Raw genomic sequence first — 27640 nt, 5'->3', positions numbered from 1 at the left:
AAATAATTCTTTTATTCAAAGGAAGGCTCACAACGTCAGTGTATATGACCAGCAGTTTTATGAAAAATATCAATAAAACAAGATAGTTTATTGGATAATATATTCCAGAGCTGTCCAATCAGATTTGTCTTTGTTGCAGTCAAGCGATCGTAACAAAATGGCAGACGAGAAAGAAACCCTTGTTGGGAGCACTGTTCGTTCTGCTTCATACAATGTCATTGTACAGGTTACATTTAGGATACTCACCTTTGTAATGAATGGCATCCTCTTACGCTACACCACGAAAGATATGATCGGAGTTGTGAACGTGCGACTGATGCTTCTCAATCAAACTATCGTCTTCGTTGCTCGCGAGGCATTCCGAAAAGCGTGTCTCAGCAAGTCAGCGGATAAAAGATGGACTCAGGTCATTAACCTTCTCTGGTGTGTGTTTCCTCTTGGTGTTGTATTGTCTGTCATTCTCAGTTATGTGTGGTTGTACTATCTAGAGATTCCTGATCCGGTTAAAATTGCAAATTACCCGTTAGCAGTGCTGGTTTTTGCAGCCAGTGGGTCAATCGAACTTTTGTCAGAGCAACTGTGGGTCGTTGCTCAAGCGTTTGTATTTTTGCGCCTTAAAGTTGTCATAGAAGGCATCGCAAACTTTGCACGATGTGTCATCACTTTGGGACTGGTAGTTTTTGTACCAGATCTTGGGATCATTGCATTTTGTATTGCACAAACGGCATTTTCAGTTTTGGTAATGGTATTATACTACGTATATTTCATATACTATATCAAAACCGCCCCCAGATATCAAAATAAAGAAGAAAGCGACTTTCCTCTTAGATCTTTGCGAGACTTTTTCCCAAGAACTCTATCAAGGAAGAGTTTTTTTAGTGGGGCACTGGCACATCTTACATGGAGCTTTTTTAAGCAATCCTTCTTGAAAAAGATTTTGACTGAAGGTGAACGCTATATTATGACACTTTTCAAGGTTTTGACATTTTCTCAACAAGGAATTTATGATGTGATTAATAATCTTGGTTCTCTGGTTGCTAGATGTGTCTTTATGCCAATAGAAGAGAGTTATTACACTTTCTTTGCATATACTTTGGAAAGAGGTAGCTCTGCTGAGAAACAAACACCTCAGTCAGCAAAAATGGCTTCGGATACATTGGAAGTTGTTCTGAAGTTTGTTGTTCTAGTTGGATTGACATTTTTGGTATTTGGCTACAGCTACTCATTCCTTCTGCTTGACATCTATGGAGGGAAAACTCTGAGCAGTGGAGAAGGTGATTTAGACATTGAAGTATCACATAATATATCCTGGCTGATACAACAGCATTGAGGGGTTTTGGAGGGGATAGAAACTGGAGCAAGGAAAGGAAATGGAAAATGTTACTTAAATAAAAATTTGGGTCAGGGTGCATGTTACAGATCATAACTCTTTGATCTCTAAGGGAGACTAGCATCTACATGTAATTTCTCCTGACAATATCATCCCCAAATTGCTCATTAAGGTCACAAGAATAAAGAAAACGATGACCAACTAAGAGAGCTCTTGATTGTTACTCAAATTCTCCTCATCAGCACCTTAGAAATGTATAGAAAATAGTATACAGAAAATGCATTTTTATGTTAGTACGTAAAGGGTTAATAGGAGTAGCGGTGCTTTTTTGAGTGAAATATTTTATGTGAGAATCAGCTGTGGAAAGTGCAGTAGGATAGTTTCTTAGCTACCCTATCTACCAGTAACTAATCAATTTTTATGTTCATTTTAGGTCCCTCTCTGCTGCGATGGTATTGTGTTTACGTATTGATTATTGCTGTCAATGGCATGACAGAGTGCTTCATGTTTGCAACCATGAGCAAAGATGACGTTGACTCCTACAATTACAAAATGATGGTATTCTCAGCAGTGTTCTTAGCAGCATCTTGGTATCTCACTATTTTTGGGAGTGTTGGATTTGTCATAGCTAACTGCCTTAACATGCTCCTGCGTATTTATCACAGGTTAGTTAGTTGTTGATTGTACTATGTTCCTCCAATTAAGTGTATCTCTTCAAAGGTGTTTTGTGAGTAGATATTTGAATTTTGGAAGCCTGAGCTAAAGTCATGGTCAGAATCAAGTAAATTATACAATCCTGATTTAATCATTCACTGAAGCTGCTGAACTGTCCTTTACACCCCACAAGAACACTCCTTTGACTGTGTAATCTTATTGTCCATGTTAGAGTATTCCTGAAAAGAACTGTGGTTGGTAAAAGTGACAAACATTTTGAAAACCTCAGTGCAAGCCATTTCTAGAGTCTGTGATGATTCAGTAGACAACCTATGTCCAGATGACCACTTTACATGATAGACTTACACTCCCACATCCAATCTGATTACAGAAAAAAAAGAAAAAAAAACTATGTAGCTCCTTTAACCAAGTCTTGAGAACGTCTCACTTCTTTCTCTATCTTTTGTTTTTCAGTCTTATATTTATCTACAACTATTACAAGTCAGCCCCTCATCTCAAACCTTTACAAGGACTTTTCCCATCACCTCTAGTTTTGACTGCATTTGCCTTGTCCTGGGGCATAACTGCAACATCAGAAGCAAAGCTATGCTGTGAACATGGATGGTATTACCGCATTCTTCACATTGGAATTGGTGGTGTTTGTTTGTTGACTGTGGCAGTGTTTGTTTTCTTAAAGGAAAAAACTTTGGTGAATTTTATGTTGGAACACTGGCTCGGGAGAATAAAGAAGAAAGAGGAGTAGAAGAAATAAATTTTTTGGTTAGCTTGAGCAAAGAGATTCAATGACTGAAATAAGATAAATAATTATTAGAGTGCCACTGAAATTGCAAAACCTCTGCCTTTCTCTCATTCATTTGCTGTAGATCCTTGAATAACTGTATCTTGTTCTTGTGTGCCATGCCTTTAACATGTCTACAAAATAAAATCCAACAGGAAGGGAAAATAGACCACCCTGTATCCCAATCTGTTTCTTTCCCTAGCGATGTAGCAAAAAGTCAACTGGGAAACTTTTTCATGTGCAAAGTGAAGTTTATTTACACATCCATTATATCAAAACAAACGTTCTTCTGAATGGTGTCATTTTTAATCTGGTGATGTATGTAGCAGTATGGTACCATTCCAGCTGGGCTAAATAAAAATTATTCATAAGAAGGTAAACAGAATTAAACGTTAAGTGTGACCAGACTTTGTGATGCATGTGACGGTAAGAGCTACACTCATCTCTGCTTTAGTTTGGTAACCTACGAGCTAATTTTTTGGAAATTTACTGTATAACCATATTGAAAACGGTGTATTTCAAATGGCTTAAATAAAAATATTTTATGAAAATGTCCTGAAAATCGTCATGGTGTTAGTATTTCTTTGTAAGCAGGTCCGTGTAAGTTTAATAGGTAATTTAGTGTTAACAACTGAGTTGAAAACGTAAATTGGCCACCCTAAAGAGTACTCTTTAAATTACCTGCTATACTCTCCCACCGACGAAGCACCACAGTTTCTTTAGAAACTTACCCCCTTTATTCACGTGTAAGTTTAATGATAGGTGTATGGTGTGGTCGTGTAAGGTTCGAGGTACCAAGCTTTGAGAAAGAGCAATTTCAATGCAGTTTAGAAACGATTGAAACAAATGCTAATAAGTCGCCAGCGTTTTTAGCGATTGATGACGTTCACGTTAACTGATTCTGAGTTCTTTTACTCAACTTTGGTTTAGTTCGTGGTACTCGCTCAAAATGATCTGTTTTGAAGGTAAAAGCACAGTGGTATATTAACGAAGATGTACTCTCATTACGAGAAGATGGGCAATTCAGTCAAAATAAACAGAGTTGAAGAACATGAGTCACCGTCTTCGTCTTCCGAAAAACCTCAATCTTGTATCTTTCTGCGCCGTCGCAAAGTCAACACAACCTCGATCGGCCAAGATATAGCTATTTGTGTTACGCATACCCAATCCTACCGCTGTTGAACCAAAACTGCTGTCGCACAAGACGAGAAAATCGCTTTCAGCTAACAAGAAATGATCCACTAACATAGCAATAATGCCTTCCGTGGCCATCTCTGTGCCATAAATTGTAGAGTTATTTTCTATTTCTTGAGTAAAATTATATTTTGTGCGGTTTAGGCAATATGCAGTTACATTTAATATTTCGACATTGTAGCACACTAGAGTTGTGTTAGTTTCATCCGTGTAGTTACACTGTGCCGTAAAGTTGAAGATTGTGGTGTTGAAGAGAATATCCAGGTGTAAGATTGTTAAATTGGTCGCGACTACCTTGTGTGGGTAGATTTCTTGAACTAAAGTTCTCACTTGCTCGTTATCAGTGGAGAGAAACCAACGGACTTTTTCTCGTCCGTCTGTCTCGTTTAAAAATAGTTCGTTCTCTACTTTAGTTGCGCACTCGAAGAATTTTGAAACGTTTCTGGCATTCCAAGTGCGGACGTTTTCGGAGGAGAAATAATCAAATTGGTCGTCCCCTGTTCGTATGTGTACCCCAATAACTGGCCCTTTATCAAACTGTAACTGTGCTCTCATTTCGTTCAGTTTACTTTCCAAAGCTTCCGACTTTGAGAACAAAAAGTCAAACGCACATCCTATGAGATTAAACTTTGGTGTGTTGGAAATCAAGGGTGTTATTCCTAAGTCTTTGGCGCGCTTCATAAGAAATGGATTGTTTTTTATCCCACCCTCGGCGAAGTACCATATCGTGGTTATTTCTTCCACCGGCCAGTCAAAAAATTGCTTTAAATCTGTAGAAGTGAACCATTTTTTGAAGTGTTTTGGTTCTTGAATAATGTACCCTTCAGCTTCGCGAACGTCCGTTTTCGTAGATCCCCAATAGTGTTTGCGTATTTGTAATCCCGTGCAAATATCAATGGGTTCGCTGTAATTCCATTGGATGTTTCGCGGTGTCAGATGATTTTCTATTGGTTCAGGCGCACGCCAATTAATCAGAAAAGCCCTGTCAGTAAGAACTGAAAGGTAAAATAGCGACGCTACAGCTCTGAGTCTGTTTCCATAACCACAACAACCTTGTCGAGTGCCAGGACATAGATACACGAGATATTTCTCTTGGCGACGCCTGCTTAGAACATCGTCATGTAATTCACGGTATTTGTCCTGCCATCCACTTCCACATATCTCAACTGTCTGTCTACGATACCACGAATCAAAGTTGAATTTCGTCCTCGGTAGAGGACTTGGTGCAGTTGAAGATTTTCGTTGTAAATCTGAATACTCGATATTCTTCATTTCTCTTAAAGTTCCTTGAACTTTTCTGACCGTGGATTTCACACTTTTGGTTGGAAGATTTAAACTTCTCGGAATGACGTGACCTTTTCTTTGGAAACTTTCTATTTTTGAAAGTTTCGTTTTACTTCTTTTTGTCGGAATAAATAAGTCTTTCATCGAGGAAAAGAACGATTCATTCTTCAATTCTGGAGCAGTTTGTTCGCTTTTCGAGGATTTCCTCTTTCCGGTAGGCGGGGAAAGTTTTACACTTGCTTTCGAATTGATATGAACTTTTGTTTGTTTGGAACTTTCTGCGCTAAGACTATTTGCCATGTCAGAAGAAATTATTGTATTGTTAATATTTTTCATCTGTGAGGGAAGGGTAGTCTTAAGGTTAATTTTCGTTTCAACGACGACTGGCTTTGAACTCCTCCCATCTTCCTCTCTATTTTCGGAGCTACTGAAATACTGGATGACAGTATCAGCATTTAAGTTCACAAACTGCCCTGTGAAGGGAAGGAGAAAATACTTAATACTCAATACTAACATATGGCCCGTCTGACACCGCGCGCGCAATCCCATAGTAAACCAAAGTGTTTGGCCAGACGTGTTGACGTGAGCCGGTCCGGAAAAAGCCGTCTGGCCCTATAGAACAGGGCGAAACCTTGAAGGGAAACACAAACGAGCGCGCCCGTTCATTGCGTTCATATGATAAAATGCTTTTAGACTGAGTTTGGTCGGGCCGAACGGCATAATATTAAGCTCGCGGTCATGACGCACGGACTTTCCTGTCCAGCCCTCCCACAAGGTCAATAAGAACCTGATATGTAAAGGTGAAGGCATAGTTTTCCACGAGTAGGTCTCTAAGATCATCTTATCGGTTTAACAGCTTTTTAAGCAGCAGTAACTGCTTCTCAGAAACTATAAGGTAGTGGGCCTTACCTTGTACTGTAAAATACTGCGTTGTTCCGAAATAGTAAGCAAGTATTCCCAATGCTATTAAAACCAGGGCCAAAAAAAGTAAAAGCTCTCGGTGGCATGTCCAGGAACGTCGGAGAATTTTATGTTGTCTGACGAATACCAATTCGTTTAAGTTAACTTTCCTAAAACAGTCAAAAAGCAATAAAATAACTTCAGTATGTTTGGATCAAGCAATCCCTGGGCGGGGAAGAACGAGGACCTTCCGAAGAAAAACCGGAGACTTTTCGGGAGATGGTGGCGGAGATATCGTAGCAACCGTGATATTTTATGTAACTTAAGAATGACTTGCGTGGTTTCAGACAATTTGTTTCTTAAAGCCTGAAAGCACGCCACCTAGCCGCTATAACGTTCATACATGCGCAAAAGTTTGACCGCTAAATATATTTGAAAGATCACAATCGTCGACTGTACCCTTCACAAGAGCGCGACGATTTAGTCTATCAATAAATGCTTCGGAATGCCTAGATCAGTTCTTTGATTTAGAGTCAAAAGATTATTAGTTTTCAAATACTGTGTGTACCGCCGGCATGCCTGCAGGATATTTAATGGGCGAATACTCAATCCATTCATTACAACTGATCGCTGATAATTTGCTCGATTGTAGATTGTTTTCAGTGAGTAAGACAGAAAACTTACCTCAACTCGTTTGAAGTTTCTTCCATTCTCATAAAATACTAAACTGGATTGAAGTCGCTGATTCGTGGTGAGCAAGGAATGCCGATTGCGTTACTCATATCTGTGTGCTACTGAGGCCAAGAATTCCTCCCATAGAACCTTACGTATCAAGGAAGATCGATGTTCCCTCCTGACACGACTTGATATCAGTGGTCAAATGTATCAAAGTGCAGTATTCATTGTCAACATTCGTGGTTTTTTTTTTTTGCAGGAACGGAGCTGTCAGGTTGAAATTTGCATAATTTCATCATAATAGGTATGTTAATCACGTCCCTGTTTACTCAGATTTTAAAAATCATATCTTCGCCTTGATTGGTACCTGCAGTGCAGCCGTCTTATTAGGGCAAGTTAAGGTTAAGAAAAAGTCACGATCGTTTATACGTTTGGCGGCATTTTCGTTTTAAGCATTTTGAAAATAAGCGTAGAAAGTTGTATGCAGTACTACTAAAAACTTCGAAGTCATTCTTATCGAAAAACCAGTGGTAATTCTCTCTCAAATTCCTTGCCTGTTTGAAAAATGCTGCCATTGAGAAGGTCAATCAAAATCTCCGAAGAGAGAATATAGGGAACGGTAAAGACTGACTCCAAATCAGTGACTGAAGATTGAGCCGCTTTAAGTATTGCCAAAATTGGGAATACTTAAAATGGCTCCATTAATTCTCCTGTAAGAATTAAAGTTCTGGCCTAATCTTGATCCTTACTGAGAAATTAATAAAGCCGCTTTTAAGTACTCCCAATTTTAATAGCAAAGTCACGAAATTTCGGGCCTTCTTGGAGGAGTCTCAATGTGGTGATGGCTTTGAAGGTGAACGGTCAAGACTTTGGCCATTTTACAGCTAACGGTTTTTATCATACCGTTGTTGTGACCAGAAATTTTTTCTACGATAAGCTTTTTTAACGACTATCGGTTGAAATTTGTCAATTTTTACGCCTAACGGCTAATTGTCCTGGCTTTTTTACGGCTATCGATTGAACCCCATCGAGACCCTCTTGGAACTTATACCTGGCGTAGTCTGTACCAGGTGTTCATCGAGTAAAACGGTGCAAAATCCGTGAAATAGCAAACGGCACGATTTTCGCGACCCAACCTCCCTCGGCTTTTCACTCCTCCACTATTGTCGCGCCGTTTACTATCGTGCTTCGTTTTACTTATTGGACGTTTGGAAGGGCGTGGCTAGGTGGGGGGAGGTCCTTGGGTGCCCGTTATCCTGTAAAACACAGCGTGGAGGTCGACATGACAATCTGTTGAGTACCCTCCGTTTGACAGTGTGATCCCCCCTTTGAATATATGTTGGTTACGCCCCTGTTACTTTTCCTGCGATGGATTTTACTCTGGAATGGGTGGGGGAGGAGTGGGGGGGAAGAGGGGAGGAGGAGGGGAAAGGGGGGAGGAGGAGGGGAAACGGGGAGAGGGAGGGGAAAGGCGGAGAGGGAGGGAATCTGAAAATACTCAAGGGTGGTCGATTAGCGATGACGTCTAGTGAAAATTGAACACGATGCGGCGTAGGGCCAAGGTCCCTAGGAGTTTACATTTCGTGGGTCTACAGTTCGCGTTCACTTTTCCAGATTAGATTTCTTTCTCCCTTTGATTCAATTCAAGGAAAACTATTGACACTTACAACAAAGAACTACTAAATTTTAACACATTAATTTTAATGATTGAAGTTAGCATCTGTTCAACTTTAGTCCGTAACTACTTTGGAGAAAGCTGAGCAATTAGATCCAAAAATTCGAATTGGATCTACACCCAAATCGACGATAAATTAGTAACCACTGAAAAAATTTAATTACAGCTATGTACAATACCAAGTTCCCTTACAAAAATAAACCCGACTAATTTATACACCCGTTTGTGCCCGGGTATCATAAAACAGGCCAGGTTTTCATGGATCTACAGACATCGTTATAGCGTAACTTCGAGAAAAGCACCCGGAATAATACGCAATGTACCATGTTAGTCGGCGAATTGCGTGACATGAGCTATTATTACGGCTGTCAGTTAAGTGGTCACGCAACGCTTGGTATTGCGGAGAAAATCTTTGAGCTGCTGTCCCATTTAACAACAAAGAAGGGTGGGACTCTGAGACTGTACAAAAGAAATTTACATGCTGTACCAAATTCATGCGGAAAGACTCGGGCAACAAACTATTATTTACAGGTGGCAATTTCTTGCCATAAAATCATCCGTTGATTTGATGAAACACCTACAGGAAGACTACTCAACACTATTTAATTTCATGTGAATACTATCCCCTCCCCTCAAAAAAGGTACGAACCACCTGCCCTGCCCCCCACCCCACCCCGCAAGAAATACATTGGGACTCTCATGTGTGGTTTGAAGGAACTACTTCATAGTTCGTATATCTAAAAAATTAAGCCTCAGTTTTTCAAAATCGCCTTTAACAATTGGAGTTTAAGCCCGCTATTCCTCAGTATCACCTTTTAATTTGGGCTCTCCTCTCCAATGTTTACTTTCTGTAGTGAGTTATGTTAGTACGTCAGTATAGACACCTACAGTCAGTTTTTTGAGTCTGTGAAAAACTGTTCAAAATACTTAAACGTAGGTAAGTGATAACAAGGAAAACTTGAACAAGCAACTTCAAGTCAATCACAAGAAATATAAGAACATTTTTGTTCCATTTTTATCAGTTTCACTGCGTCAGGGCCAATGTACAGAAAATAGCACAAATACACGGACAAATAAAACATAAAGATGTGTCAATTCGAAGAGGAGGATTGCGAGAAACAGGCGTGGACTAGGAGGTGCAAAGAAAACGATAAACAAACGATTACTAGAAAATACGTCAATTCCTGCGAAAAAAAAGTTTCATTAAAATTAAATATATATTCCTCCAGGATAATCAATCAATCTAAGATTCCCGGTGGGTCGCGTTCCATATCGTTGTAAATGAAACATGAAAAGTAGGTCGTGCACACAAAGTCGAAGCTTACTTGGCGCCAAAAATAAAACAAGAAACAAATCGCTTAGTTTAGTGGCTTGCCGCTGTACGGGAAATGAGCTCACACTCATTCCTTTTTTTAGTCTTGGGAGGATCGAAGTCCGCATTCGAGAGGAAGGCGAACATCGAGCTAATATTGACAATAATAATAATAGTAAAATAATAATAATAATAATAATAATAATAATAACAATAATAATAATAATAACAATAATTATAAAAAGTTCTCGCAACACGACAAAAAAAAACAGAAGACACAAGTCAAACCACAAAAGAAGAGTTTGTTTGCCTTATAGATTAAAGCCTCGACTTCGAGTACTCGACCCAGTTTTCTAACCGTGGGTTACTGGTTAGCAGAATACGCATATCATACTGTGACCATCGTCCCCTTAGCCAATTAAATGACATAGGGTCGGCTGCACGTTTTTGCTTCGATTTTTTTAAAGATACTTATACACATGGCCCTGATTGAAATTATTACATATCAATTAAGTTTTCTTGCAAAATTAGGATTACTTGCTAAGAAACTCATTATGGAGAAAAGGTTCTGTTTCTCTTCCTGCTCAAAAAATTGGCTCTAAAGATAAAAAGTTATTTGTAGTAAATGAGTACTTCATAACCACTAACTTCCTGTGTACTTAGCTTGCGTGTTTGGTTTTGTACCAGTAATATATTACTACTTGTCTATAATATAAGTACAAATTCTACGAGACCCACTTAAAAAGAATTCAAATACGATTCAATTGCTCCTTGCGTCGTCATCTAAGGCGTTTCTTTTTGGCTTTCGATCTGGAAGCTAAAAAAAAAACAAAAAACAAAAGACCATTAGAAAACAACAAGACTTAACAAATAAGATCTAACGTTACGTAAAAATTGCTTCAACGACCAAGCGACCACGGGAAGTTATCGACATCGCTGAATCTCGCAGTACACACACGATGCCTGTCATATAAAAGTTTGGTATATTGTAGCTTACTCGCGAGATAGATAAGTTAACATATTTATACAAATTCAGAACTGGCCAGGTTAAAATTTTATTTGTAATTTCAGTTTTTTCCTTTTTTCATGACACATGACATGACCCCGTATTGGACGCGCCGCTATGTGTCAAGAATTCGAGCAAACACTTACAACAAAAAGTTGATCTCCGTGTGTTTACTCGGCAGTTCACCGGCTGCTGTCGAGTACGAATTAGAATTCCAAAGTTTCATCGAAAAAAGAGTTATTGAGACGAGGTTAACTCACCTTGCCTACCTCGAAGACGTTCCCTCTAAATTAAAAAAAACACAGAAAGCATATAATTAAAAGAAACGCTTAAATTCAAACCACAGAAAATTATCACCAGCCATTTCTAAAAGAAAAGAAAAAAAAACTCAAACATATACAGCTTGTCTCAGGTTGTATTCCACTCACCACATCGAGAGCCTCTAAAGCCTCACTAATTGCTTGTTCCAACCCAATCCTTGCCTTCTTAGCCCTAAAATATATAGAATTTTACATCAGACAACTAAAATAATACAGCGCTAGAAAGGTCCTGAGAGGTTATTCAATTCACGCGCAAGTTCGGAAACGTTCGCTCATCAATTGGCGCACACTCGGGTTGTTCTTGGGTAATTTATCTACGAACGTCACTTACTTGTACTTTTTCTTGCGAGCTTTGTCGTCGAGTGTTCTAAGTCCTTCAGAGAGAGTCTTGAGTCTATCCACTTCAACTTGACTGAATGTATGGTCACCAAACCACATCACCCACCGCTGAAATATGACAGGTACAAATACATTATATCGCATCGTAAATTTTGCGAGATGCGGTGGCCTGAAAACTAGAACAAGCTGTCCGACCGTTATAACTGGCCGAGGTGACTATAATTTGTTCTTGGGAAATACCTCTCACCACCCTGGCCAGAAGTATGAACCAGTGCCTCTCTCCATCCTGATCAGGAGTGTGAATTGTTTGAGAAACCAACTAGTGATCGAGCGAAACCTGTGGTAGACTGGACTCTAGAGCGAGTAGCAAATTTATTGGTCACCTCATATTGCAAAAACCGGGAAAGACGAGGCATGCTGTCCGTCGTTGGAACTATCTAAAAGACTCGTTGTTCATCCAGTCTCATCAAATTTCAGTCCACTTAAAACACAGTTGGTATAAAGGCCATATGAGATTGAATTATAGTAAAATGCTAAGATAAGACAAGACAAAAACATTTCTCTGTTAAGGGACCCAACGAGTGTTATCACCTCAGGCTGAAACAACTTTCATAGAAAAATCAAAATTTTCATGAAAAGGTAAGCGAGAGTTTGGAATCTTGGACTAACTCGTAATTTGCATTCTGCCGCATTCTCTCAAAAATGCGAGCGTAAATTTACAGTGAATGATATAGAAAATGTAGTCATTTCGGCATCAACTCAATGATCAACTTGACACTTCACGTCAACTTACGAAAAGAAATACTTTCCAGATACCTTTCCATCATCAGGTCTTCCTTTCCCAACCTCGCTTGCATCCACGACCTTGCCCGGCCAAGATGGCAGTCCCCTCGCCTGTGCCCATACAATATCACCGATATCAAACTGGGGTCTTGTAATGGGTACGGAAGGCCCGCGCAGACATTCTTGGTTATTGGGCGTGTTAGATGACATGGGATTCGTCTTGACATTAGGAAACGCGTTGTCAGTGACCATTTGTACTGGAAAGTTAAAAGGAAAGAAAGATGATGTTTTTGAGTTCGTTACTCGGGAAATCAAAATTCGTGATGTTCATGACCACAGACGAACCCATGAACTTTTGTTTGGTACTACGGTTGCCCCATCACATATCCTGCATTGGAAGCAAGCAATTAAGACACACACACACTCTCTCACTCTCTCTCTCTCTCTTGCGCGTGTGCGCGTTACTGGCAATTCCGTAGAGCACCTGTACATGTAACAAGCAGATAAGCACCTCGGATACTCTATGAAATTCTCCTACTTGACACTTAAAAATTCAAGCTTATCTTATCCATCACAACCTTCCTTGTTCCTTTTTAAGTAACTTTCTCCCTTACTACAATGTCTTCACTTCCTAGATTTTATTTCCAGGTTTCCTCCTATTCAAACGTAGTTTTCTACGTCGTCTACTATTTGCTTATTCTCACCACTTTGGTCTCGTGATCTCTCTTTTTGATTGGCTGAAACGTCTCCGTTATACACCGAGTGAGACTGGCGCTTGTCGCTAACTGGTTCATTGTCGCTGTTTGCTAATCCTGCAAAAAAGTGTGCTATGAAGTGAACTTTATCAAATCGTATCAAATGAACAGCAGTTTACATAGTATACAGGCTGAACAATGACCAAACTGTATTTCGTCTCATATCTCCCAATGTGGGAAAACCCGGATTTAGGCACTGACCACAGGATCTGGTCTGCAATTCTCCACCCAAGCTTCTAACCCTTTCCAACTAGTTAAGTTGAGAGAATTTGGCATTAAATCACCATATCGCTTGCTTGCTGAATAAAGCATCAATTTCGTAAAAATAAAAAGGAAAAATAGAAAAAATCTCGCCCTAACTTCTGAGGTTTAAGGGTACGACCGATACTCAGAGTTCTCTTAGAAACCATCTCTGGTAAATGATGGCAGGATTATAACTTACCTCTGCTGCCGTTTTCGTTGTTTAAGTTGCTACATTTTTTGCTGGTTACATTTTCCTCCCCTGATTGGTGGTTTACAGGGGAAGGTGAATCGTTTTTTGACACCGTACGATCACCTATTTCATTGTCCTCCTCCTCCTCCTCGTCTCTCTCTGGGCTGCAATACGCTTCTATGGCCTCACAAGATCTCTTCAGACCCAGTAGCGGATATGCTTCATAATACGCTGACTCATCATATTTCGCCTTTTTGGATTGATCACTAGAGTCACTATAAGAAGCTCTCTTAGGAGCGCAAGAAGTATCAGATGAAGACGTTTTCGTCGGGTGACTTTCATTCACACTTAACGATTGACAACGAGACGGAACGCTTTCTACGTTGCTTCTACCGCTTGAAAGGGATGAATCACTCTTTGGTGACGCGCGGCAAGCAGATACCCCCTGATTAGGAGGAAGCATAGTCAGTGGTGAGTTCAAGGGAGACGTAACTCCAGGAAGCCTGGGCGACGGGCTGAAACTTGGTGTTTTGGGCGCAGTCACAGACGAAGTACTGACTTCCATACAGCTACTTCTGCTTGATGGAACAGAAAAAGCACTGGAATTAGCCACACTGCAAGCCCCTGTGCTTGTACTCTCAGGAGTACTGCATCTTCGTTGATTTGTTGCTCCAGTTAAACTTTTAGTTCCACACCATGAAGATAGGTGTGGAGCAGGTCCTGATACATCCACCCTTTGACTACTGTGGCTTGTAGCCGTATGACTGGAGGGAGGAGAGAATGCACTGCCAGGATGTGGGGTGGGAGCTGAAGAAGAGTGAGTTGTACTTCCTGAGCTGGTGCTAAACGGCATCGCCACATACCCGGGCATGGCGTGGGAATCTGAGCTACTACAGGCCCCATATTGATGAGGTGTAGTGGCAGATGTGACGAAACTACAAGCTGGTGACGGCGTAGATGATGTCACGGACGGAGTTGTACTGGCACTTGGCGCCGCAAAATTCACAGAAAACGGAAAGCGAGGAGGGTTGACTTGGCCGAACGCGACATATGGCATTGCAGCAACGACAGCTGTCTGTTGTTGATGAGTGTTAGCTTGACTTACGCTACTAACAGAGGGTGATTGTGTACCGTATGATCCAGGTTTCGCTGTATTTAGTGGATATTTAACGGTGTAATCTCCAAGATTAAGAACTGTCTGCCCCATTTGACCGTTTCCACCTGATTGAGGATGCATCGTTCCCATCGATAACATCCTTTGTGCAGCAAATTGCACTGGGGCGTTGCCTTGCACAGCACCCCTTGGCAAAAATGGGGTGTACGCACTTGCTAAATGAGCCAGAGTTTGGGAAAACCTTGGAGACGCAGCTGGTGCAATGGGAACAAATGACTCAAATGCTGCAGCGATTGCTGCATTTTGATTATTGTAAGAGTACGACGCTACTGGGGTTGCCGCAGCAACAGCCGCAGCCGCAGCAGCTGTTGCTGATGGAGACGTTGCTGTTGTTGGTGCGGATTGACCAGGCTGGTTTGGCATAGATTGCGTTAAGGCAGCGGGCATCACAATGCCAAGCATATAGGGGTTCGTGGGGTACATCGTATGAGGGATCCCTCCTGGTGTATTAGATGATGCAGCCTTGTTCACATTAGTTGTAGTAAGAAATGTCGCTGGAATAGCTCCTTGGTAAAGTGCTCCATGAAGTTGATAAGCGCCCTTCAGCTGGCTTGAATCCACATTCATTTGGAATACTTGATTTCCGTTGCCTTGAAAGAAAACACCTCCCTGAGCTTGCGATGCTGTGATCTGCAAGGATGGTATTTGAGACGAGCCAGCTGTATGCTGCGCCTGTCCATAGATGCTCACAGGAGCTGATGTTTGAGCCGAACTTTGAGCCATGGTGGCAGCTGTAACATTCTGCTGTTGACTTGTTGTTGCAAGTGGCGCTTGGCTGCCAAAGGCACCTGACGAAATGGGGTATCCTGGCAGCTGTGGCGAAGGCCTGTGAGCTGGTACCTTCTGGGACACACTTGGTGGTAAATGACTCACTTGGACGCCATGAAGCAAAGCTGTTGTTACTTGGGTTGTTTCCTTGTTTGCTGCAGACTTACTACGAGAGGAAGCACTACTCGCAGACTGAGATCCTCTTGAGCTGTGATTGAGTGCGGCATTTGTTGTGCTGGTAATATTTTTTACAGTAGTAGTTATACTTGGTGAAGTTGAAGTAACAGCGCTACCTTGTTCATTCATTATTGCATCTTTAAGCACACTATGGAATAACGCTGGTGCTTGAACAGTAGTTGCGACACTTGGTGTAGACAGTGCGGGAGATTTCGATGCATTACTGGCTGCCAGCTTCTTCTCAGAAGAGGGAACAGAAGCAGCGGCAGTAGAAGTCGTTTGATATGTTCGTTGAATAAGGTCACTAACACCAGGTTTTGCGGCATCAGCTGAGGGATTGGATGCCTTCGCAGCAGCAGCAGCAGCTTTGAGAGTCGCTGCAACTGTTTTTCTTGGTCCATAAGATTTCGTTGCTTTGCTGGTGCGTGGAGCAGACACTTTGGGTGTAGCTTTGACATCAGGAAGTTTATTAATATTGGCAACTGACTTTACACCCTGTGTGCCAGTTGAAATTGTTGTTGTGCTTGTGGATACCACTGATACCACTGAACTTGATATTGTTAACCTGCTAGGTTCCTTACTATTGGATGGCAAATTGGTTGAGGGAGTATTTGCTGCACCAAAGACCAAAGAACTAGTACTCTTTGGCAGAGTATTTTCTGTTTGGTCTCTAATCGGTTGTGATGCTGCAGCAACTGCTGTGTGCTGATGACTGACAACTACTGTGGTTGCAACAGAGGCTGTAGTTTTAGTAACTTCCATTACAGTCTGTCCCATTGTAGCCAAAGTAGTAACAGCTGATGTAGTTGCTGAGACACTGTGGCTTGGAGCTGAGTTAACACTAGCTGTTGTAGTGGCTGTCTTTGATGGATGTGCTGTCACTGCTGCTATAGGAGAGCCGTTTACCACACTTGTTACAGTACTACTCACCAACTTAGTATTCCCCAGGCCTGCTCCTGGGTTAAAGAGTTTTGAACTACTCACAATGGTCGCAAAGCTTGGCAAGGGGCCCTGTTCAACTGCAATGTTGGCTGGAATACTCTGGACAGGACTGTTGGCAATGGAGCTTGGAACAGGAAGAGGAATGTTGTGGAGTGGTGAGGTTGATCTGTCAAGGTCATGCTTTAGTACAGCAACTCTCCGTGACTTGGATAAGGGATTGCGAGGTCTTCCTGGACCTGAAAACAATACCATCATGACAAAGCCAAGATAAGTTACAAAGTAAAAGCTTTAAAATCTGTGTGTTAACCCTTTAACTCCCAAGATCTGATAGTCAATTCCCCCCTCCAGCTATTACATATTTCCTTGTATATTAGTTACAAGAATTTGGTGTTAGATCAAGACGACAACTTCTAATTGATATGTTTGAATATTCTCATTACCTGTTGGCTGGATAATGTATGGATATTGCAGGGAGAATTTAGATGTTAATCACTTCTGGGAGTTAAAGGGTTAATCACCCAAATACTGGTGACTAAGAAACAAGAAGGAGAGAAAGAGGAAAGAAAAGAAAAGCAAAATGGCTAATAAATTGATAACAGGATTGATAGCGTATTTATTGAAAGCAATACTTAAAGAGGCAACCAAAAGGGCCATCATGGCAAGTAAGAAAAAGATTATGACTTTTCCTCAAATTTAATGACACTCAGTCAAAATACACTGAACACTTGAAATAAACTGTAAACTATCATATAAAGGGGGTAAGTTTCCAAAGAAACTGTGGTATTGCATCGGTGGGAGAGTATAGCAGGTAACTCGGTGTTAACAACTGAATTGAAAATGTAAATTGGCCACCATAAAGAGTAAAAAAGCTGACGTTTTGAGCGTTAGCCCTTTGTCAGAGCGTTACGATGGCCAAATTACATTTTCAACTCAGTTGTTAACTCTAAATTACCTGTAAACTATCATAGTTTTTCTACAGTATTTTTGCCTATCAATGTTCACATACAACACCTCTTTTAGGGGCCACTGCTGAAAATCCTGACAGTTTGGCATCACTAGCTTCATTTCCTGTGGCTTCTGATGACTGCTGAAGGTTGTTTGAAACATCCAAATAGTCAATAACACAGTGTTTGCACCCTGATTGCAAAGGTTCTGCTCTGCTGTTCACCAGAATAGGCTTGCTTGGAATTCTTGCATCAAAGTTGAACACTTTGTGAATGAAAAGGGGACACTCCAGTCCACATTTACAGGTTCCATCTGTCTTGAGATACTCAATCACATTTTCTAAGGACCTCAATCGGCTGTTGTTTGGACTGAAGAGTAATGAAATTATTAGTAAAAATATTCTTTGACAATTTTTTGGAAGTATATTTCGGTTGGCTCTTTGCAAAATATTTCCTTGAACTTCAGAAATACCAGCAAAATAACAGTTTCACCCCTGAATCAAACATTAAGGTCATGAAAATAAAGGAAGGAAGGGATTGTGAACTCAAGAAGCTCTTGACTTTGAGTCAAATTCTCCTGTTAAGTAATATTGGAAATGTATAGAGAACGCATATTGAACTTACACACAGATGTTAGGGTGTTAATAGTTACTGTTAGCTGAGTACCCAAAAGGTCTTGAAGTTTTAGTGAAGTGAGTAAATTTACTTAAACAATGTGAGGAAATGTGTAGAAAAGATGTTCATGTGTATGTATTGTTTAAAAAAAATGGCAAGATAATAAAAACTTAAAGTTAATTTAGTTAACCATATTAAAATCAGTCTAAAGGAAAATAAGCCTCTTTATAAAAAATTCAGTGACGATCAGGTGGAAATTTTTTTAACGTTTGTGTATTTAATATGATATGATTTTTTGAAAATCTAAATGCAATCTGAGAAATTCAAATGCAGAGCCAGTTTAAACAAATATTTTACACTTTTTCTATTCCCACAAAAATTACTGCACAAGAAAATGCAGAAATTCTCCTCTAATGATTTCGAGAGAACATAGGACAATAAGATAACACCTTTCCTAGTGTTTTCATAAACACTTAAAGAATGGACTTCATAACTTCTATTGCACTCTGTCACCTTTCACTACATTTTTCACTGGCCTAACAGGAACAAAATACTTTTCTCAGAAAACAGTAAAATGTAATCATTACAATAATAGTGCTTATCTTTTAACACAAACAGACCATGAATATACCTTTCAATTTTACCGCTACACAACCTTAAAAGTCAAATATCATTTTAAATGGATTTCCAGTGATTACAGCAAGCTGTAATAACATTAGCAGAGAAAAGTCCATTATTGGAAATTGACATTAATTGTGACTGACAAACTGGGCTTGATATTTCAGAAATGATAGATGGAAACTCATTTAAGAAAAAAAAATTAAATGAATACTTTATCAATTTACAGATACATAAATACAAAGATTCACCAAAAGTGAAAATTACTTTAATTAGATATTATAATTTGAAGGTCAAGCACCAATGAAAATGACTTTTTTTGACAGATGTTCCTAATGCAGTTTTTTCACTTTTCAATAAAAGCAATAATTGTAGTATCCATGTCTGCCTTAATGACCACATAGAAATGGAAATAGCAATCATAAAAAAAAACACATCATGGCAAGAGTTCAGTGACAAATTTTTAACCATTTTTCTCAATCCTGCTAATTAAACAGATTATTATCCAACTGTGCAAAGTAGAGTACAAATAATGTGCAAATAGAGTACAAATATCTTGCAACATTGTGCAGTTGGTTATTTTTTACTGTAAAAACTATGTTTAACCAGTCCGCTTTGCACACTTCACTTCTCTATCCACTTTGCTTTTCCAGCCAGAAATGAGTAGAAAGACTTAGCAGAAAAAAAGCAGTTGAATGATAAATAACTTACTGGGCATCTTGGCGTGTTGTATTGCTGAGTATTTTCACTTGTTATTTGTATTTTCACAAGCCTGTTGGGCAAGTCAAAATACAGCACAACTTGTAACAATACTCAGTGATACTATACACCAAAACATCTAATACGATATATTTATAATCCAGTGCTGTTTTACATATAAATTGTTTGTCAGAGAGGTGAATTACAACTCAGATCAACACAATCTTTGTCCCATTTTCATATATTTGTCTCAGAATCTGGTTAACCCCCAGTCCCATTTCCCTAGTTTGACAATACTGAACATGTATATTTAGTCAGGCAAAAAATCAGGAAAAGTGTTTCCTTGTGTGTTTCATATTTTTGTGATGGTGTGCAATAAATGTTATATTGTTATTTTCTATTAGTAAATACTAGGATGGTCAAGTAAAAGGTAATATTCCTATGTGCCAAGGACTATTCTAGTAAGAGAGGCTATGCTTTAATATGTAAAATAAGGGTTTGTAAGGCCTTCCAATACTACAATTGGCATGATTAAGAAAACAAATATTCCTTTCCTTCTCAACATATACCATTTCCACGTGTTAAAATATATTGCCTGCTTTTCAACTTTTTATCAAAACTCAAATAACTAAATTTTTCTCTTATACGTGATCCTATTTACAGAAAAAAATTATCTTTCATTCAAACTTCGTTCTAAAATCAGATCGATTAGTTATAAATATCAAGCACCGCGTTCGAGAGGAATGTTTGAATAAAGCCACGGCAATAAAAAAAATATCATAGAAACCCTACAATGCAAAAAAGGAACATTCGGTGTATGAAAATTTGCGAACAAAAATAAATCGATCGCAACAGATACTTGAGGGCCAGCAGAAGTAAATTCAACGTAGAAACGCCGAAGAAAAAAGTTTTGTGGAATCAGATTTTGGTTTACTTTAAGACTTTCAGACTGTATTTGCTGAAATTCAATTTGTTTATTATGCTCCGACAGAGCGCCGTCAAATAATAATAATAAAGAGATTCCATTGACAGTTCACAGGATGAGTGAAATTAACCAAGTTTAGGCTACTGCTCAGATGAAGTTAATCTTTCATCGACTCACACGCAGAAAAAAGACAGTGGATGAAAAAGCCACAAATACGACATACCTGATGTACAAAATGGAACCATTTTCAAGAATCCGGCTCCAGCCTCGTGGAATTTCAATGCATTTAGGTCCATTGATGGCTTGTTCACTGGTTCCTTGATCACTCATGATAATCCATGAAAATATCTTATCCTCTTAATCGAGTGTACAAGCCAACCCTCCAAGAATCCCACAACGTGACATTTAGCGAACAATAGATGCTTCGATAGCGGGAACTCGCTGGCGGTAACTGTATTCAAACACAAGTTTCTGTGGTGCCCAAAGCGAATCCGCACGCTCAGTGTGACCATCCACAATGCATTACCCCTCTAAACAGAGATGGCTTTAACTCTTTTAGGTCGTTATAACGATCAGTGTTCAAAATATGACGCCAAATTGCCTATACTCACATGTGAGATGAAACAATTCTCCACTAGAAAAAGACCGCCATATTGGATATGCGTGTCGTATTCTATATTCACGGGGGCCTCCGCTGAAAGAAATATTTGATACGCTGGCTCGTATCCCGAAGCCTTTCACTATTTTTCGTTTTTCCAAGTAGCAGGATTGTCATTACCTCTACCTTCGTCTCCTTTTATTCAGGAAAATGCCTTTTTTCTCGAAAAACCCTTTTAAAACACCACGGGAAGCTCAGGTAATGACCTCTATTCACCGGGGTGGGGAGTGGGGGGATGGGGGGGGGGGTGGTGAAATAGTCAAACTATGTGGGTCAGTATTGCTAACTGAAGGCGTGAAGGAATACATCATCATCTTACTTTTTCAGCTGTTTGTATCCTGCTTTACAACTTGTTATTAGTCAACAAAATTAAAATCACACAGATCAAAATTCTTTTTGTTAAAAATTTGCAAGGGTTTGGGAAGGTTAACTGAGAGAACCAAAGTTCAAATGAAAACCCAGTAAAAATTAATCTGCACAGAATACTCAAATAACCTTGAGCATGATTGAGAGACACCCTGCACTCATCTGACTTTGTAAGGTACATCACAACTCTATCCTTCATTGAGTACCAGCTGGAAATCCCAGTTCAAAAGAAACAGCTTATTGAAGATCTTATGTAACCTATATATCCTTAACACCCTTATAACACAAGATTTCTCAGTGGTTTAAAAGCTCAGAGAAGAAAAAGTAGTAGGACCTGAGTCTGGATTTCACATCTTTATTAAGAAGTTGATCACATGCACCTTCCCATTTAGAAGGGAGCATTTTACCAAATTATTGCATATTTCACAATTCATTAACTCAATTGAGTTTGGCTCAGTTTCAACCAACATGATACGAGATAATATGATATAATTAATTCTCCCATCCAGCTGCTTAACATTCCCTTGTAAATTAGTTGTGAGAATTTAATGTTAGATCAAGATAACAACTTGTACCCAATATGTTTGAGTATTTTCATTACCTGTTTGCTAAATAATATATGGATATTTTAGGGAGAAGTTACATGTTAACGCTTCTGGGAGTTAAAGGGTTAAGTGACAATGAATCACAAACTGAATGTCAATCATTATCAACAAGATCATTCTCTTGTCAAGGCTACCAGTATGTATAACTGTATGCAACAGGTGCATAGTACTTAAAATACTTCACTTTATGACTACCAAAACACCTTGAGTTTGTTTTAAGCGAACTCTTCCAACAAAGACCAACCTTGCTTACATTATTTCTAAGTTTGTCAGAAATAAGTATATCAGTCTGATCAATTACTTAGTATCCAACTTTGGACATAGAATCTCTGGTGAGTGCTCCAAAGAGATATTGAAAATTTTGTCCTATGAAATATCTATGCAGTTATCTTTGAAAAATTAGAGAGGAATTTAAAATAACAACAATTATTGTTTTCAAATTAAATCATATTAGTACTCAAACATTTTTTGTGCTGAATTATCAAGTGTATTGTACTTTTAATTGCAAGTAATTTTGAGCTCAAATCTCTCTCTCTTCTAAATTTTTATACTACTAACACTTCTTCTTTCCAAGGTTAGTCCATCACAACAACAACAACAACAACAAATTCCCAAAAAAATTTCAGATTTCTTGTTACTCAAACATACAAAGGAATAAGCAGGGAAAGAGATGTCCAAACTTACCACTAACGCACCATTATACAGATCAGCGCTCTTAAATATATCTATAACTAAGCAACACCTTAAAAAGTAAAATAAATTATCCTACATCTATTAAAACAATTATGATAAATAATATTAAAGGCATAGGTTTGATTAAAACACTTGAACACCCTCACTACTGCAAATATCCCTTCCCATACTTGCACCATGTTTAATTTTCTACCTGGGTGCAAAAAAAAGAATTCCCTCATTTATTGCTTAAGTCAAAAGAAAGCTGAATTTTCCGCAACTCTCCATTCAGATGTGGTGAATTTTGCTAATCCATGTAACAGCCTTGTTCACTGGTGTCAAACATGCATGGATCATCACAAAAAAGGCAAATGGAGCTGAAAAAAAAACACTGATGGTTAAGAGTGATATAGAAATCTACACTCACACAAAGGAAAATATAAGAAAATCACAAAAAGGCAAATGGAGCTGAAAAAGAAAAATACTGACTGTTAAGAGTGACATAGAGATCTACACCCACACTAACAAAGATAAATATAAAAATTTAAACAAAGAGACAAAAATGTGGCTGGTGTATGGAGTATAAAAATTCTTCCTTTAAACCTGCATAAGGTCAGGGTTAAAACAATACATTTAAGGGAAGTCAAGTCTGAGAGGATTTAGCAGGCTGACTCTACAAGACAATTTGTTTTAATTTATAAACTGAGTTGATAAATAAAATAAGGTAAATTGGCTACTGTAAAGAGTTTGTAAAGCTGAAGTTTCAAGCATTAGCCTTCTGTCAGAGCAAATAGCCACAACAACTCACAAATCCTCTGCTTGCTCTGATACTTGAACTTGAAATGTCAGCTTTGTAAACTCCTTCCGGTGGCCAATTTACATTATTTATCAACTTATTTGATGAAATCAAATTATCTTGTGCTACTCCCCCCACCAACCCACGACCCAGAAGCACAGCCTCTTTAAAAAACTTACTCCCTTGACCCTAGAAAAGCCTGTGTTACCACAAGTGATTTCAAGAATTCAACCTGCTTTCTCCCTCTCTGTTTTGTGCCTACTAGCTTAGTGTCCTAATCCACAACACATAAGCTGCAGGCGAAGGCTAGGACCAGGAACACTATAATTAATTTACCACTGCACTGTGTACACCATTTAACCCTTTAACTCCCCAAAGTGATTAACAAGTAACTTCTCCCTACAATATCTATGCCCTATCCAGCAAACAGGTAATGAGAATACTCAAATGTATCAGGTAGGAGTTGTTATCTTGACCCAACATCAAATTCTCGTAACTTATTTACAAGGAAATATATAGCAGCTAGAGGGGAGAATTGAGAATCAGATCTTGGGAGTTAAAGGTTTAAGTAATAGGGGATGAAAAATAAATAAATCACAAAAAAAAGAAGTTCAAAAAATAAAATGACAGTGGATCTTACCAATATAAAATATTAAAGGTACAGCTCCTGAAAGCAAACCATAGAAAGGAAGTTGAAACATGACCAGAGCTGTTAACTGTTCTGAAAGGGACAGCTTCTGACCTGAAATACAGTTAGACAAAAATTACTAAAAATGAAAAGAATGATACTTCGACTTCACATCCATGTAAATCATTCACCACAACTTTATTTGTATCTTCACAAACATATTCTCCTGTGAGTTTAGGCCTTTAATCTACACAAGAACAACATAAATGAAAAGATAAATTTTTTTTTTTTTAAAAAGCCCACTAGGATGGATATGTGTAAATGCACAACAATAACATGTATCATTAATTAGGTGCCAACAAAAGAATTTGTATAAATTTAGCCAAATTATATGCATCTGTGGACATAGCTAAAAAAGCCCCCCCCCCTTCCCCGAAAGAATTCTCCAACTTTGAAGAAAATTTATTGAAATAAAGTTCACAAATAATTTCTTCAATTCTGACTTGTTTTAAGGAACAGATTGGAGCAGCTGAACGGGGTATTATCATTAGTATCAATATGTAAGGACCTATGTGCCTACTTGTTTATTATAATAACAATAGATGATAATGACAATATCAATGACGACAACAATGATGATTGCAGTTTGGTTATCACTTTCGGAGTTTTGGGACAGCAGTTGTGCTTACCTAACAAAGTGATGGGGCAGAACCCAACCATGTTTAGCACATAGATCAGAAGGACTGAAAAACTTGTCCAAAGAACACAAAAGTTTAAATCCTCTGAATCAGTCCTGAGAACATGATAGTTAAACAGTTGACAAGACATCAAAAAAATAAATCCCCATTCTTGTTTCACATATCATTATACACTTATGTCAGACTCCAGACCTCACCAAGATTCAATCTTCATGCACTCTGATTGGTCAAAAAAGCAACCTTTCTCATACTGGTAAGCCCATACTGATTTCATGAAATAAATTTTTGGCCCATGATTTACAAAATTTTTCTAAATACTACCCACATCATGCATGGGTCATCAAACCATTGCAAAATGTGATTTATTGCCTTTTCAAACTTTTGGATTAAGGCTCTCACAGTTTTAGTCACTTTTCCTCCTGAAAACGAAGAAAACTGAGGTCACAAACTTAAACATAAATCTACATACGGAGGCTGGGTAAAGGTGTCCGGCTTATATTATACTTACACTACGACAGCAACAATAACAACAATCAACAAAATCCACGAATAATTCAGCTGATAGTATGTCATGTTCTGGCCAAAATTTTCAGGAGCAAGATTGCACTGGCCTCTCAGACATACAGTGAAGAATCTTTTCCAAGGACGTGTTATAAGTGGAAAGACAAACTGGAATCCACTGGTGTCTTCACAAACTCTCGATGATTCTTTTTCCTTGTATGGTGGAGGATCCTCAAATTCAAAATAGTCGGAAATTTCAATAAAATGATTGACGATGTCTTGCTTTTCCAAGTCGGTGTTATTGTTCACTTTCTGTGTAGTTTCATAGGAAGGAGGAGGTCTAAGTGGAAAGTCCTCCACGTTTTCTGACATCTTGTGTGAAATCCAGCACTACTCAAGCTACAAAAATATGTGCCATAGCCAGGGTACTGGAAGAAGAAATAAATAATGATCCAAAACTAAAAACATTAGAATTCTCCTCGATTTTACTTGATCATGTAGGCCAATTAAATTTTAAACTATGCATAGCATTTATCATAAGGAAAATTATTCGTGTGAACTAATCGCAATCTTGTATGTTGCATAATGAAGAAAAAAGATGAAAAAGTGACGCAAGCTCTTGTCATGTATTTCTAGGATGAGATTGTTCGAGTTATCTAGTAAGGAAATAAAGTGCGTTTCTTTCGCAGATATTAATCCAAACTTAACTCACTTGACGTGACGCGACGTTCCTCCTCTTCTTGCGAAGGAGCTCCTTGGTGTCGTAGAGATCTTAAAGTAAATATTTTGAACTATACCTTACATCATTTCAAAACTTTTTCTTCCGAAACTTTTCGAAAAACTAGCAGACTTCAAGTTATGAGAGGGTCATTAATACAATTTCGGTGGTTCGATTCAATGTTGTTTTGCTTTTTCTGTACCATAATCCCCTTCGAAATGGGTTCGTCTAGAAGCCAATCAAATTCAAACCTGATTCGCGCTTACAAACACACTGATCTCTTGACTTGCAAAGAGTAATTGCCCATCCTGACAATAAAGTCACCTACTAAACCAGGAGCCGAATGGGTCCGTGACTAAACTCAGTGCCAAGTAGACTGAACTGAGCTCTTAACTAACAGGTGATGGTGAGAGACGTGGAGGGGGGGGGGGGGGGGTAATTAGGTGTATGCAAATCCAGGCAAGCCGTCAAGTCTCACCGAGGTATACCTATCTTCTAGAGAGCCTGGAATCCGAGTCAGGACATGAGCTTATCGGTAATCCTTGGCATGCATTTCTTAATCTGCAAATTCGCTTAATCTTGGCCTCCATCGGTGAGTTTTTTTTTTGAGGCCAAATCCGCCGAAGCTCAAACCTTTGAACCCCCTTCCCCTTGCTGAAACGCAATATTGTTTCAGCAGAAAAAGGGTATGGCGAGGGGAAAAAATAATATAAAGGAAGATTGAACTCAAAATAATCATATTTGGCGAGTTCCCTAGAGAGATAAATGCACATTGACCCTCTAAATTTTTCTTGAGAAAAATTAAGTTCAAGTTCGACATTTCTACACAAACAAAATTTAAGCGACCATCAAAAACGGAGATCTTTGAGATAACTCAGTGAGATTCACTCCCCCCCCCCCCTTCTCCTGCCCTCCCCTCCCGGCCCACTCCTTCTCATAACTTTTCTCATGGTCCATGCCAAAAAAAGTTTGGCTTATTATGGTTTCCCTATGAATATTACAAAGAGAAAAACTCCAGGCTGTTTAAGTACAGTTATCACTTTTATCATTGTTATTTTCAATACGTTACTATTGTTGTTGTTATTGTCGTTAAAGACTTCCTTCAGCTTCTTACATAAAGATTTCTTGGGCCCAGAAGATTCAGCTTTCCAGATATTTGAATGAGGGGAATAAGAGAGAGCCACCGTAACATGCGTGCAAATGATCGTAGAATAAATCAAATTTGTTAGATATTCGTGTGATACCAGCTTTGAGTGAAAGAAATATTTAATTGCCTCTTTCCCTGTGTCGGAGACAACTGTGACCCGATTATTTTTAATTTGTTTTCCAAAAGGTCAAATGCAGCCAGTACTAAATATTTGTCTAAATTTCACACCCTTGCAATTATCTTGAAAAAGGATTGTATACTCAATATGTCAAAGGAGAACAAGGAGAAATGGCTTTCATTATCCTCTTCAATTCTTTCTTGCGTTTGAAAAGATTTCTGTCTCTGCTTTTAGGAGTCTGAGGTCCACTTACGGTTATAGATTATTATATTCAACACAAGGTTTATTTTTGAGAGTACAATTGCTTACGCAAGGCGAGCTGTCCTCAATCTGGCTTTATTTTGAACACAATTCTAGAATGAGCGATAAAAAATCCAGCCATATTCAAAATATTGATGGAACAAAAGTTTTG

The 27640-nt window shown here is 38.9% G+C and overlaps 4 protein-coding genes across 5 annotated transcripts; 1 reads left to right on the top strand and 3 right to left on the bottom strand.

Annotated features, from left to right (window-relative positions):
- The first annotated feature begins 107 nt into the window (after nucleotides 1-107).
- LOC113675927 (man(5)GlcNAc(2)-PP-dolichol translocation protein RFT1) lies at nucleotides 108-3334 on the top strand. The gene is made up of 3 exons (XM_027192535.2): nucleotides 108-1274; nucleotides 1764-1995; nucleotides 2459-3334. The coding sequence occupies exons 1-3, from the start codon at nucleotides 158-160 to the stop codon at nucleotides 2745-2747; spliced, it is 1638 nt and encodes a 545-aa protein (XP_027048336.2). The 5' UTR covers nucleotides 108-157; the 3' UTR covers nucleotides 2748-3334.
- Nucleotides 3014-7108, bottom strand: LOC113675868 (uncharacterized). Of its 2 annotated transcripts, XM_027192467.2 has the most exons (3): nucleotides 6846-7108; nucleotides 6171-6331; nucleotides 3014-5734 (listed from the first exon to the last, which is right to left on the bottom strand). In XM_027192467.2, exons 1-3 carry the CDS (start codon nucleotides 6875-6877, stop codon nucleotides 3840-3842), a joined length of 2088 nt encoding a protein of 695 aa, XP_027048268.2. In that variant the 5' UTR covers nucleotides 6878-7108; the 3' UTR covers nucleotides 3014-3839. The 2 variants fall into 2 exon arrangements, with proteins under 2 accessions (XP_027048268.2, XP_089038981.1); XM_089182855.1 differs by lacking the exon at nucleotides 6171-6331 and having other exon boundaries at nucleotides 6846-7099.
- Nucleotides 7109-8515: 1407 nt separating this feature from the next.
- On the bottom strand, nucleotides 8516-21004 carry LOC113675893 (uncharacterized). The gene is made up of 9 exons (XM_027192499.2): nucleotides 20545-21004; nucleotides 17532-17833; nucleotides 13469-16756; nucleotides 12976-13083; nucleotides 12305-12528; nucleotides 11481-11596; nucleotides 11258-11321; nucleotides 11090-11114; nucleotides 8516-10640 (listed from the first exon to the last, which is right to left on the bottom strand). Exons 1-9 carry the CDS (start codon nucleotides 20649-20651, stop codon nucleotides 10603-10605), a joined length of 4272 nt encoding a protein of 1423 aa, XP_027048300.2. The 5' UTR covers nucleotides 20652-21004; the 3' UTR covers nucleotides 8516-10602.
- Nucleotides 21005-21684: 680 nt separating this feature from the next.
- Nucleotides 21685-26179, bottom strand: LOC113675916 (uncharacterized). Its single transcript, XM_027192523.2, has 5 exons — nucleotides 25958-26179; nucleotides 25253-25673; nucleotides 24736-24839; nucleotides 24059-24160; nucleotides 21685-22999 (listed from the first exon to the last, which is right to left on the bottom strand). Exons 2-5 carry the CDS (start codon nucleotides 25615-25617, stop codon nucleotides 22911-22913), a joined length of 660 nt encoding a protein of 219 aa, XP_027048324.2. The 5' UTR covers nucleotides 25618-25673; nucleotides 25958-26179; the 3' UTR covers nucleotides 21685-22910.
- Between the last annotated feature and the right edge of the window lie 1461 nt (nucleotides 26180-27640).

This window comes from Pocillopora damicornis, chromosome 9 (genome assembly GCF_964200805.1).
Source record: "Pocillopora damicornis chromosome 9, jaPocDami1.2, whole genome shotgun sequence".
In the NCBI taxonomy this organism is placed as follows: Eukaryota; Metazoa; Cnidaria; class Anthozoa; order Scleractinia; family Pocilloporidae; genus Pocillopora; species Pocillopora damicornis.
Note: the sequence above shows the minus strand (reverse complement) of the source record. Positions and strands in the feature narration are given on the sequence as shown.